Source organism: Ambystoma mexicanum, chromosome 9 (genome assembly GCF_040938575.1).
Source record: "Ambystoma mexicanum isolate Mex_15411 chromosome 9, UKY_AmexF1_1, whole genome shotgun sequence".
NCBI classification, from domain to species: domain Eukaryota; kingdom Metazoa; phylum Chordata; class Amphibia; order Caudata; family Ambystomatidae; genus Ambystoma; species Ambystoma mexicanum.
Genome location: NC_090931.1, coordinates 1,117,350,511 through 1,117,365,033, shown reverse-complemented (window position 1 = coordinate 1,117,365,033; position 14,523 = coordinate 1,117,350,511). Strand labels below are relative to the sequence as shown.

Below are 14,523 nucleotides of genomic sequence, written 5' to 3'. Positions count from 1 at the left end.
TATTGAAAAGCGACTATTCCCCCTTGCCCCTCTGCCTCCCACTGCCTCAAGAGAGACAGATCAAGCTGTGTAATACGATAACCAACAGACCAGCTGGCTGTAGACCACCATACAGGTCTTTCAAATTTAGCCGGGCCTCTGGGCTTAAATTGCATTGTATGATTTTAGATTGCATTGATAGGTCTCTCTCCCACTATACAGGTCTCTCAAATTTAGCAGGGCCCCTATGCCCAAATTGCATTGTATGATATTTAGTTTGCATTGATGGGCCTCTCTCCCACTATACAGGCCTCTCAAAAAATGTTGCTGACCAACTCACTCTTAAGTGAGACGGAACCCACCAGTGAATTACTGTGGAGTGACTCTGATTAGGGGCTTGTGTATCACAAGGCGCAAGTTTGAGCTGTGCCCTCCAAGCCACTCTTCAATTAGTAGATACCCTTACCAAACCCACATAGCTAGTTCACGGCAGTGAACTGTGCTCGGGGAGACGGGCACTAAAGAGAGCCACTGACAACACCCAACTATATAACCCTTAACCACCTCCCCTACTCCTCTCAAGACAGTGACTGAACGAGTCGGCACCTTCAGCCGGAATACCACCTACAGACAGAGCCCAAACTAGTAGCGGACAGCCTCCACTCCCACTACTACACCACAAGACAACCAGAGCAAAGCCTGACCAACTGGACATCACCAAACAAAGACTAAAACAACTCTCAATCTGATAATGCTGTAGAAACGACCCATTCCAAGGATCAGACAAAGAGAAGAAAGAACAAACACTCCGGAACAGCAACTAAGAACGACCACTATAGATTCCACCCCCACAGACAGGAACACAAATCAAACTAACACTGATAGACTAGACAAATCCCTCTACCTAACGCCATACTTCGCTGACAACTGGCCACCACAACAAACCAACCCAACGCCAGAAGCTGCAACATCAAACAACCTAACACGCGCAAGTAGAAGGATGAACAACACAAAAAACAACAAACACTCGACCGATGCGATAACACCCTACATCACCAAAACAAGAGGAACTTCCAATCGACAACCACAACTCCTGGAAGACTAACCCGATGAAAACAAAAAAAAACCAAGACAGAACCTAGAAGAACTCATCGAAGACGCTGACACCCCGAAACCCACAGCTCACAAGAGATTGATCGGAAGGAAACCTCATCACCGTTCAGAAGACTACCTCAACAAGAAAGTCCAAACCAAACACCTCCAAACTTCACTGCAGTCTAATAAACGCAAGATCCATGTCAAAACACTCAACACAGTTCGTCGACTTACTCGACGACAACGGCATTGACATCCTGTTCATCACGGAAACATGGCTGGACGACAACTACAAGATCAGACTCCAAAGCTGCCTACCAGCCAACTTCAAATGCCTGCAAACAAACGGGAAAAATAAGAGGCGGCATCGCAATAGCTTTCAAAGAACACCTGAAAATAAAAACTGACAAACCACTGAACATCCTCAATTGCGAAACCATGGTAATACACCTAACAGCGAGTCCAAAAACCAACATCACATTCATCCTGGTGTACAGACCGCCGACATGTGATGCAACCTTCGTCAACTTCATAGAAGCCATCAACCACGAACACCTAATCATCCTGGGGGACTTCAACATCTGGTTTGAAGACAGTCGCGCCAATTCCCAAAACTCAGATTGAACAACTCACCATCATGAAACTACGACAATTAGTCAAAGGGGCGACACACTCAGCAGGACACACCCTCGATGCAATTTTCGCCAAAGAAAAACTCACCACGGCATACCAATACAAATAATATGGAGCGACCACCTCATCATGCCATTTGTGGTCACTCTGCCTACTCAAGTCTGCATCCAACTCCCGAAACTCACGACCACAAAAAGAAACTGGAAACACGTCAAAGAAAGCATCTCAACTGGAATTGACCAAACCCTCAACTCCAGAACTAGTTGACCTAGACGGGAAAGCGGAGATACTACACAAATGGATTGCAGATAAAATCGACAAGATCGCCCCAGAAAAACCATTCACCCCATCAAAAAAAAGAGCAATGGCATTACTGAACGCAATGAAAAAGGAAAACAAAAAGATGGAACTGGAATGGAGGAAAGAATACAACCCAGACAAACACTGTTCCAGAAACAAATCTGCGCATACAAGAAGGAAACTCAAAAGGCGAAGAGAAGACATTACGATGACCGAATCACCAATGCCACCAACACACAAAAAGAAATGTTCAGCATCATTAAAGAAATGAGAAACCCACCAGGCTGCGACAACACCCTAACCCCCTCAGAGAAACTATGAAACGACCTGGCAGACCACTTCAAGAAAAAAATCAATGACATCCGACAAACCATACAAAAGAGACCAACCAACCACAACATACAACCTAACAAACCTAACACGGAACCACAGCACAAACTCCAAAACTTTCCTGAAATATCAGCCGAGGCATTCGCAATGCTGGTAAAACAAAGCATGAAAGCTGGATCACCCATGTACCCCTCTCCCCCCGGACATCTACAAATCAATCCTCGTGCAAGGAACGTCAGCAGAACACTACAGTAACCTTCTAAACCTATCACTAGCAAAAGGGACTGTACCAAGGATCTTCAAATCGGCATATATCAAGCCACTCCTGAAAAACACAAGTGGCGACGTAGAAGACCTCTCCAACTACAGGTCGATCTCTAACATCCCCTACCTGGCAAAACTCCTTGAAACCTACGTATATAAACTAACCCAAGAACGCGTAGAAAAACACCACCTGCTAGACCAAGCCCAGGTCGGTTTCAGACCAGCAAGAGGAACGTAAACAGCACTACTATCCATCTGGGATGACCTCAAAACTAACGCACACTCCAAACTACCTCAGCCCTTATTCTGTTCGACCTCTCCACAGCCTTTGACACAGTTGGCCACGACACCCTGACCAAAAGACTAGAAGACATAGGCATAACAGACACAGCACTACTCTGGACCAAATCATTCCTAGCAGACAGAACAGAAACCGTATGGATCAAACCATTCAAATCCACTCCATGAGTTAACGACTGTGGAGTGCCACAAGGATCCTCACTATCTCCACTATATTTCAACATCCACCAGACTCCGGTCATCAGAATCTTAAAAAAAATACATCACATGCTACCACTACGCAGACGATACTCAAATCATCGTTACAATCAAAACACACAGGCCGATCATTCAAACCTAATTGTCTAAAAAAAGTCAACTGGCTGAATGCCAACAACCTGAAAATCAACCCAGGAAAGACAGAAATCATGATCATATCCAAAGAGCAAGAGAACGAAACCACCATCCCGTGGCCTACGGAAATGGGAAAGGCACCAACACAATCTAAGGTAGTAAAAAATCTGAGTCCTAATGGACAACACCCTAACCTTCGAATCACAAATAAATGCAACAGTGAAGAAATGCTTTTTCCTCCTCCACACGGCAAGCAGAATTCTACCTTTCCTCTCCTTCACACATAAAACACTCACTATCGTCGCCTTAATCATGTCAAGAATCGACTATGAAAACAGCCTCTACCTCGGAATACCAGAATACCTCCTGAAGAAACTACAACGGATCCAAAATGCAGCAGCAAGACTACTCCTCAAACTATCCAGAAAAGACCACATCACTCCTGCCCTAAAAACACTACACTGGCTCTAGTAAAACATTGCATCACCTTCAAAACAATGTGCATAACGCACAGGGCGGTGGTCAGTCATAATGTAGAATGCAATAATGTAGAAAGTGAAAATGTCGAATTTTTTTTTTTAGAAAACAATGTCGAAAAACAATGTCGAATTTTCGAAAAAAATAAATATATATAATTAAAATGTGTTGAGTATGAGGGGGGTGGGAGGGGTGGCCGGGGGGTGTTGGGTGAGGGGGGTTGGGGAGGGGACCCCCTAGTAAATGATATTTTTCTTGTTTATTTATTTATTGATAGTGCTAATTGACATTTTATTTTCTAAAAATTGACTTCATTATATGTATAGGTTTTTGCCATTGTTTTCTACATTTTTTCTTTCTACATTATGACTATAAACCGGACAAGGAGCAGAATTCCTTCAAAAGAAAATAATCTACAAACTGTAAGCGATATTCAATCAACACTACAGCTAAGTCCATGCCTAGTCTGGGATGCTGAGGAAAACCCTTATTGATGTATTTTTATATCCAGTTCAGTACTCTGGATGACAACCCTTGTATAACACCCCCCTCTTAGAATCCCCCTGACCCCACTGAGCCAAGAAGTAGGTTTGTTTTGCAAATTAAAAGGTTTATTTGAAAATTTAAACAATATATATATCACACTTCTATAAATAAATTGATAATGGATATTACACTTGTGAATATGAGCAGTAATCAGCAAGAGGTAACTATGAATAGGAACAGAAGAACAAGGTGGGATAGAATGCTTTATATGGTTCAAGGAAACGCAAGGTGGAATAAAATGCAGTACAGAAATAACTTGTTGTGATTTTAGCAAAAGGCAATATGATCACTTTTTATTTTGACAATTCACCCCCCCCCCCTATGCAATACCAGAAATGGAAGGAGAGCACACAGTCTTCAAGAATCCCAACAAATCACACTTTATAATGCAATACACAGTTCCAGTTCTCCCAGCAAGCTTAGGGAAAACAGTGATGAGTTTTAAACACAGGCGAATTCCTTTAATGTGGTTTGCAAGGAAGTGAAAAGGTGCTAAAATTGCTTTTCCCTCTAGAGGTTCAGGGTAGGTGATGGCTACTTTATATTAGTTCAGGCTCACTTTAACAATACTCTATGAATGATTAGCAGATTGCAAACGAATTTTAGCAAAGAGGAGCAAAAAGCTGCTGATTTCTACAGATGAAGAAATCGGGCAAAATCGCAGTAAATTTCGCGAGTGCGTGTCTCGCGATTACGGGAAAGGTATAGGGAGTAGGAAGTCGGTTCTAGGTTCGTTGGAAAGCCTAGATTCCAAGCTTTCAGATGAAAGTTAAACTTCGTTCCTAGCCCAAACAGTTCCAGAGATACGGACGATTAAATAAAGGTAGTTTTTCGGATTTAAAGTAAACTCAAAATGACAGGTGACAGCTTGCAGCTTTAAAAATGACAGATGACACGATTTCTAGGAGGCAGTTCTACTTAGGTTAAAATAGTTTGGATTAGATTATTTTAACTAAGAGATTGGTTCTGCACAGTTCTGCTAGGTACTCACAATATAAATTTGAACTAGGCCTCGTCACGGATCTGGTCAACACGTCCGGCTGCGGTTCTGTCTGCTCGGCGGGTCAATCAGGCACCGGTTCTGCTCACAGCGATCTGGGTCAGCTCTGCTCTGCTGGTCTAGCCTATCTGGATTATGGATGTAACACTGCTTTCTGGGTACTGCTACAGGTTCTTGCAAAAATTCTCGGCAAAAATTCAAACAGCTCGCCCGGCTGTTGAATAGTTTGGTTAGTTTTGAGGCCTGCTGAAGAGGATTCAGCTGGTGGATTCAGGCCTCTCTGCTACAAATTCTGGAGTTAATTTCTGCTACAGGTCTGGAGAATGATGGATTTGAAGTCTGGATCTCTGGATGTGAAGTCGTCGGTCAGCATGCTCCGCAGCAAATGGAATTGAATGTCTCTACCTGTCCCAGCAGTCTCTTTTTATGTGTTTTGGAAAGTGGGTGTGTGCGTTGGTCATAACTAAACCTGCCCCTCTCACTTATCATTGGCCAATTCCTCCTCTCTCCCTTGATTGGGGGAAGGAAATGTGAGTCCGAGTGATGCTGTAGGTTTTATGGTCAGAGGAACCTCCCCTTGTCAGATTGCACACAAATCTATATTTGATTCAAATACATCTTTCCCAGATACACAATTTGTTGAAATTACATGTACACATTATATATTCCTTATGGTCCATGCTTGTCCGCCTCTGATCTTCCTGGGGGCTTGCATTCAAAAATGACATTTTGCGCTTTTTAACTGGTTTTGCAATATCGGACATTTACCCAAAATTACACACATGTGCGCAAGGAGTATGGACATTAATTGATGAAGTGTCAGATTTTTAACATGCAGACATTTGGAGTAAGACACTATTTTCCGCTAGCAACCCCCCAGAATACACCACAGGGTCCTAACGCCTCTTAAAATGTGCACCGAAAAATCACAATAATGGTATTACTTATATAATTCTATTCCGTACTATGAATTATCCATCTTTTTTTAAATTGTGCCCTGGTCAAAAAGGGTTGTGGCTTCCCACATCACATGGTGGAATAACTGGTTTATCCACTTCCCCCTCAAGCCAGCTTGTTCACAGAGGCACAGCTGCCCCCCAGTTTCTCCCAAGAGGAAGCTATTTTACGACGCCCCCAATATAACATTTGCCTGCGTCAAGGAAGTTGCATTGTTCGGTCCCTTCCAGTTCCCAGGTGCTCCACCCCTAATCTAATCGGAGAGGTGTCCACTCCTTTTGGCAAGGGGAAGAGTGGCTGAGCAGGTTTCAACTCCTGTCGGGGGTAGTTGTCGGGCAGAATCCAGTTTACTTAAGCCAGGTTTCAGCTAAATGTCACTTTTTGTTCCCAGTTTTCTACATTCAAATAAAACTGACAATTTTTACCTATACATTAAATAATTACTTCCTTCAAGTCATTTCAAAGTATAGTTTTACATTGTATCCACCTCTTCGCAAGTCTTTCCTTGGTCTGGTTTTGTTTCATTTGTTCAGTTTTACACAAGTCTGGTGGTTTTAAAACGCCGGCTTTCTGATAGTGGCGAGTACTGGTAATGCAACCATTTTTGGGTTTAAGAAAATGAATTCCCCACAGTTCTGAGTTGCTTTTTGGCAATCAGCATTGCCATTCCCAATGGTTTCAGGCTACTGTGTGTGTAGCCCAATGGTGGTTTTATGCAGTGCCCTCCTGTGCTCACAACATAGGCAAAAATGGGTGGCAGCCTATTCATGTTTTCCCTGTGCACTCTCTGGGGAGTTCTGGCCATCATGTTTTCCATGCCAGTACTGCAGTTTTATGGTAGGGCTTGGATGCATGGGTAAAAACATCCCACAAAACAAACGAGACCCCTCCGATCAAGCAACAAAATCCGCCTGGACTTTAAACCATACCGTAAGAAAATACTTGGAGGCACCTCCTTCTACCACTTAGCCGCAAAAATCTGGAACAACATCACAAAAGAAATAAAACACAGAAGATCACCTAAAATTCAGGAAATCACTAAAAACCTGGCTCTTCAACACCACAGACTCAAACTGAAAACCGAAACACAGAAAAAGGATGACTAAACTGGAAAGTACACGGACTGCCCCATAACTGACAGGGAAGCCCCCACGGCACCTGGACGGGTTACTCCGGATAGACTGTAACACAGGCGACACGCATAGAGACCGAGTCAACTACCCCAGCCTACCCCACTCAACAACCTCACCCGCCCCTTAGTTACCACCAGGTACCACAGTGTTGTGGAATTGTCGAGATATTGGCAGTCGTCGCACTACCTGAGTTGTTGACATTGGCAGGTGCACTGGCCACAGAAGTATGAAGGGAGGACAGGTGAGGCTATGAGAGAGCCTGTTAGAGGTGGGAGCCAGATGAGAAAGCCATCTTGAATTCCAGACTGGCCCAGATCAGGACAGCGGCACACCAGGGGAAACTACGCAAGCCCAGCGCCTCAATTCAGGATAGAGATGCCAACTAACCAACTCCACTAACAATTTCACCCTCTGCATAAACCAAATACAACCAAAAACCTACAGCACAACAAACCGCACAAACTTCACGACATTGCAACAACAAAACAAAAAACACACATAGCCTCGCACAACAATACACGACGACTAACGGCTGCAAACACCCCAGGCCCAGCCAACGGATACACCCGGCTGAGGCCGCCAACAGCACATCGCTGCTCTCTTGCACTTTTCCTGCTTCCTCCCACTAACTCAACCCCCCCTCCTCTTTCACAGCCGCCAGGGGACCACTCCGGTGGTGAAAGTGTGTGGTACAAATATCCTTTAACATTAACATGGAACCCAAGGGGGCCGTAGAAACCCCTCTCCAGCAGTTGATTTATTTTCTGTGGCTGTGTTTTTTTGTAAGATGTATTGTATGCAGATTTTGGGGCCATCTGCCAAAAACATTATGGTGTTATTGCCTTCCTTGAAATCTGTTTCGATATTGGGATATAAAACAATGCATAAAGCAGAATATAAAAGCAATGGGCATTCAAAATATACATACCCTAATGCTGCAATTCAAATCCAATTAAAACGGGATCTCTCCCAACCCAATTATATTGAAGTGTGAGTAAGAGCATACTCTGAAGTTGCAAAAGCATTTTCTCCATATAATCTTCCCAGCTCTCCACTCATGCCCATGGCACCTGGCACAGGATAGGAATAACAAAATGACCGTACCCATCAGTTACGTTCTTCTTAAGATATGTGAAATTCCAATGGAGTCACGTAGTGGAGCAAAGTAGTAACTAGGGCCTAGCCCCTGGCCCGCATCGCTTGGTATCCCAATACAATGTATAAAGTACGTATTTGGCTTTAACTGTTTACAGCTGGTCTCGTGGGCGACTCCTTAGTATTCCTTTTCGTTATTACAGGTCTTAATTCAGAAATTCAAATATTATAAATTCCTCATGATGTCGCAATTCCTCAGAGTTGCCGGTAGAAAGCCTATACCGTTAAAATTGCATTATATCAGAATTAACTCCGTGACTCTGCGCCAATTGATTTTGGAAAGTTGTATCGTTTTTATTGGGTCAAAAAAAATTATGTCAAAACGCCCTATATGACACGTGTTTCAGCTCAATAGAGCCTTTCTCAAATCTGGGCTACTCTGGTGTACTCCTGAAGTACATGAAATATCCACTGATTGTGTTGCTCTGGTTTGGATTATATTGGGCTCAATCCCATGCTCCTTCTCTTCTGACCGCTAATTCACTCGCATTGGCGTTGCTGGGAACGTGTCATACGAAACACGTGTCATACAGGGTGTACCAATACAGATCAGGCGTAAAGTTTCAGAAAGGAGGTCCATACCTGGTTAAAGATCTCTTCACAGTGCCATGTAAAGTAGTTGATCCTCTCCATTACAGCAAGACTGTCATTCTCTGTCCACCAATGCAGGTTAAGGCAGGATAATCTGTCAGTTCTGACGTATTAACTTCTTCCCAACCATGGGGACTTGGCTTGTCGTGAATTACCTTGCAGATAGTCATTGTAAAGCATAGCTTTCCTGTCTAGTCTCACTGTGTCCTGAAATCAACTGCAGTCAGTTTGCAATTTCTTTCCAGAGCAGTGTCACGTCTGGGCAGTCCAAGAACGTAGTCTGCACCTGCCACTCGTCACCGCCAGCACTGATTATTCCAAAGTACTTCCAATTATCTGCTTAAAAGGATTCTGTGTTGTACGTAAATGACGTGGGCCTGGTGAACGAAATGTAACATACGGAACCAGCATTTTGCGTTGATCTCATTTGTCTTTCTACCAATCTCCACGCGGATGGTCTGTATACATCAGATTGTCGTCCACCACTTAAGTGCAGTTTCCCTGCCTTTGTTACCGTTGTAGCACTCCATAGGATGGGCAACTTGCTGAAATATTATTCTGAGACATTGCAGCTTTGAAGATGCCGGGCGTGACCCAAGGTAATTCCTTATTTTGTACCCAGTTTAAGGCTGTGACGGCTTACTAAGGTTTTGAACTGAACCATGTTTCCAGAGGCCCAGACGTCTGCAACGTGAACAACTACTGCTTCTGACCATACCAGCCATATTCTTTTTCTCGATTGACTTCTAAATCGGTATTGTTCCAAATGGGCGCTCAGGGAATCTAGATGGCAGATCAGATGCTATTATGAGGGATAACAAAGTGCAAAATGTAGAACCTGTTTTTTTTTCTCAAGTTTTGGCGATCATAGTGAATTGAAAGATGTATTGCTGCTTCTGATATTTAACTTGCATGAAATCTGATAAATATTGTTTTTCTTTTCTAGACTGAGAAACTTCTAAGTGAAATTCTCCTGTGTCTGCAGTCTCGCTATTCCGGGGTCTATGACAGTGAGCTTCTAGATGAGATTTCCCCTTTGCTTTGTGCTATGTTTGTACACAAAAATAAGCAAATTCGGAACCAAACTACCCAGTTCTGGAACGCAACATTTGCTAAAGCTGCTGTGCTGCTGTACCCTGAAGCACTGAAGTATGTTTGATTTTATTTTAAATGTAAATGAATATTTATTGTCCTTTTTAAAATTTTATTTTTTATGACCCTGCTGAAAATTCCTTTCACACCATATAATGCACACATCCTACATAGGGGGGTTGAGGCTAGATTTTCTCGCTGCACATAGCAATACAAGTTGACCATCATACACCAACTTTCGCAAGCAGCTTTGTGAGCAAAACTGTTGCCCTTACTCCTGTTGGGGAGAATTCTAATTTGTGCTAATTCAATTCAACCTTAGATCCCCAGCTATATTGCTGGACTTTGGACTTTTGAATTTTAATCCTAGAGTGAGAGACCTTTATCTCACACGTGTTTTTATCTGATTTGTATTTTTGCTTTCCAGTACCCAAGAATATTAAAGTTAAATTGACTTTACTTACCTTTTCCCTTTGTAGGTCAGCACACACCATCTAATGTGTAGTGCTGGGGGTTACCTAGTAGCCCCTTATCCTACATTCTCATGTAACATTTTCGTTACCCTCACTATTTTAAGTGGCAGTGGTTTACTTTTTCCTACCATAGTGCTTTTCTACCGCAGGCTGAACCCTCAGCTGCAGTACAGCACCCATGGGTGACCATTTCGTCAAAATGGCCCCCCGTCTTATTTTTTCGCCATTTTCTGTTTGTGGTCTTTCTTGGGTTTTACTATGTGCGTTGATCCAGGTTTGAGCCCTTTGTCTTGCCTATGGCGGGCTTCAGCCTTGAAGCCCACCTCTGGCTCCAGTGTGTCTGCAAGGACAGGATGGGAGGGAGGGTCCCTAAACTCCCCTGTCCTTTGTCTCTAGGCATGCCTGAATGCAACTAGTCCTGATTGGCTGGCTGTCCTTTTAGGACAGCCACCCTGCTGTGATTGCCTAGACTGTGCATGAATGGAAGAAACCTGCTTAAAACTTTTGGGACTACCAGCAGAGTCGACCACTGGGAGAAACACCCGACGAAGAAACCGTGAATAAAGCTTGCTGCAACCTCCTGGACCTTTTGAATTGCCTGGTGAAGCCCTGCTGCTGTGCTGAAATCCTTAGTCACCTCGACCGAGTAGCTCCGGATGGAACGTCTTCTGCCCTTGGGTTAGTGGGACCAACTAACCCCAAGACAAACTCCACTGGACCACCATCCCCGACTTGCTGTGCCTCTGTTGCTTCAGAAGCCAATTCCCAGGTGTCGCGTGACCGTAGTAGAGTGCAACGTCTGCCGCAGAACTAATTGGGCTACAAGCTTGGAGACTCCTAAGGACCATCCAGAAGCAGGACCTCCAGATCCAGAGTCCCCTCACCAGGGTGAAAAGAGTCCAGCCGGTATCAAAGATCTGCAACGGTGCTGTTTGCTAAGCACTGAAGCTGCAAAGTGCAGCTGAACCAAAAAGATTCCGTAGCTCCCGACAACCTCCCGAATACCGCAACAGGAGCCCTCCAGACGTCCTACCTTTAGTACCCACGACTGAGTCTCAGGAACAAGGGTCTGCACCACTGTAGCAGGACAAAATCCAGCTGGACCACTCTTCAAACCAGAGGTGTACTATTTAGGCTTGGGGTACTTACCTTATTGCCGTTAGCCACGCTTTTCTCGGTTGGGAACTGTATTGGCTTACCTTTTTAGAGTTAAGCTCCACTCTCTTCTCACAGGCTTAACAGCTTGTGACCCTACAAGTGATGCGTTATTTTTTTTTTTTTTACAAACTAACTTTGTGCAAGACTTTGATTTAAGTACCTCAGAACTTTGGCTGTCCTGGATCCCTGAAGACTCTTCTAGTCCATTGACTTTGATATTGTTTATCCCTCCATGGGTGGTAGCTTGTTGTAGACTGTTACTGCTGGGAAAGGCATATCTAGATTTCATTGGAAGATGTAGTTGTCCTCACATATACATAGAACCTGTCTAACCTTTTTCCTTCCCTAAGCTTTCCTTTCTGCAACCTCAGAATCTGCAAAGAATAACTAGTGTGATATATAAATGTTACTGTCCTTGTAATTGAAGTCACCTCGGGGTGTAGGAATTGTATAAGAAGCATATCCAAAAATTATCCACTAACTTGTTTTGATTCTGAAAAGTAATTTTAAAGTATATTTACCTTGTTACAGCGAATTGCCTTTTTAAAGAATGCTCATTTAAAAATTGACATTAAATAACTATTTATAACTGAACCCTTGAGTGTGTTACTTGGTTACTTGTATTTACGAATTTCATTAGTACAGCTCACATTTACCCCTCCTGAAGATAGGCCTGGCTGCTCAGTCACGCTACCAACTTCTACAGTACAGACCTATACCAAAAGGTGGGTTACCTAATAACAAGCAGATACGTGCTGTGTAGTCTTACAGTGTGACTGCATCAATTCTTACCAAACAACTCTCCAGCCCCTTTGCATTCCTTTGTGAGCTGTAGAAAATTAAACTGCATGGTTATTTCTAGCCTTGAATCATTCACAAGATCAACAAAGTACAGTTGCCTGTATAAAGGAGGGATTACTAGAGACTTCATTTTTCGAACTTCAAGGAGGGAATGCTTGCTGTGCATCAAAATGGCTACTACCAGTGCAATCAATGTAATAAAGTATTCTGCCTGAACTTGACAACTGTCCTGATACTGACCCTGGGAGACTAAGGGGCACCTTGATGGTATTCCTCACCTTTGGGTGGGGGGGTAATGTCCTGTGTTGGTCCACAAGCATAAGTCTCCACCCAAATGAGATCTGGATGGAATTTGCTGGGCAACAATGGCCAGAGCATCATAAAGAACAAATGATGGGTAAAGGAGGTGCTTACAAAAACAGAGCAAAAGGACCTTCTTCCTACAACTGAATTCGCAATTGCTTATTTAAGAAAGAACCTCTGTTCTTTGTGATTTGCAACATCCTATTCAAAGCAATTGTATTTACAGAAACACAATTTAAAATCCTCCAAAGTCACTTGTACCTTGTGTGCAGGTGGTGTGCATAATATGCAATTATTCTGTTTAACATTTGAGTTTGCAGATGGGAGATTGAACAGACTACTTTTCAATCTCATCTTTGGGTCTCTTTAAAATAGAAAATAGGAGCTTAACATTATTTACTCCCCCGTTGATTATTGCTATTATGTGTGTTCATATTTTGATGATTTTTCTGCCAAGTAGCATGACTCTCAAGAATCTATTTAACTTGATGTTTCCTTTTGACAGGCCTGTATTAAGCCAAGTCAAACAGAAAACTCCACTTCTTTTGCCTGGTTTTGAGAGTGTTGAGGTTGTGGAAGACTCAAGTGGACCATATTCAGATGCTGTAAGTTTTTTGTTTTTCGTCTTTTGCTTTATTCGTTGTTACACAACCGCCCCTGACATCTAACAGCACAGGCTATCTTGGAATAACCATTACAAAAACTTGTAGTGTCTGGTTTTGTTATTCCCCCTACGCATTGATCTTTTTCCAACCAAGAAAATGTCAAACTGTTAGATATGTTGTGTGCAAATAATTGTATGCGTGCAATCCAGATTCGGTGAGTCTGTAAGAGGTTGGTTGAATGGGTAGAGCCAATGAAACTATGGACAGGCAGTGGCACCTTGTTAGTTGACTTTTGGTCCTGGCACCCATGCTGCATTATAGAATTGGCATCAATATCTCCCTCGATGGACAATTCACAGTATTAACATACCAGTGTAGAACATAACCTTAGTGCCATCAGTCCTGCCGTTTGCACATATTTAGCAAATGCAATCAGCCTCCTCTCCTTAACACTCAATATGATGCATAATGGAAATATCATTATTTCCATTTCATTTTTTTTCAGTTTCTTCATATTTGAAAGGTTATGCAGACTCGCACTGTTTTGGAAATCTTTTTGCAGCCACCAGATTGTGCCACGTGGTTCTGCACCGTCAGTCACAGCACCTTTTGGTGCCTTGCACCGAAATGATGTGCTTTGTACACATTATGACCCTGTAACCATATGCTGTCCTTTTTTCCCTGCAGTAGCAGATTCGTTTTTGGGAAAAATCGCTGTTCCTTTAGCATATTTTAAGTGTTACATATTTTGCTCTCTTCTAAGGAAGGCTTATACAAGGGACTGTTATATTAATAAATAATTGTTTAATCAAGAAACCTGAGTGTTTATTTGAATAACTGTCCCTGTGAAACTGTGTAACAACCTTACAGCTCACTTTGACCCCTCTTGAGATGAGCTTGGCTGCTCAGTCACTCTACCAACTTGTGTAGTACAGGCTTATACCAAAGGTTGGGTCAACTATTGCAAAGAGGACAAGGCTGGTGCAGTCTCCCACAGG

General features: G+C 43.0%; 1 protein-coding gene across 2 annotated transcripts in view; it reads left to right on the top strand.

The window, feature by feature from the left end:
- The window catches only part of RIF1 (replication timing regulatory factor 1), a 1,074,525-nt gene that overhangs the window by 587,085 nt on the left and 472,917 nt on the right, over window positions 1–14,523 (top strand). For both annotated transcript variants that reach the window (XM_069616488.1, XM_069616487.1), the window contains 2 exons: window positions 10,040–10,242; window positions 13,426–13,525. In XM_069616488.1, the coding sequence (XP_069472589.1) occupies window positions 10,040–10,242; window positions 13,426–13,525 (303 nt within the window). The remainder of the gene's footprint in view (window positions 1–10,039; window positions 10,243–13,425; window positions 13,526–14,523) is intronic.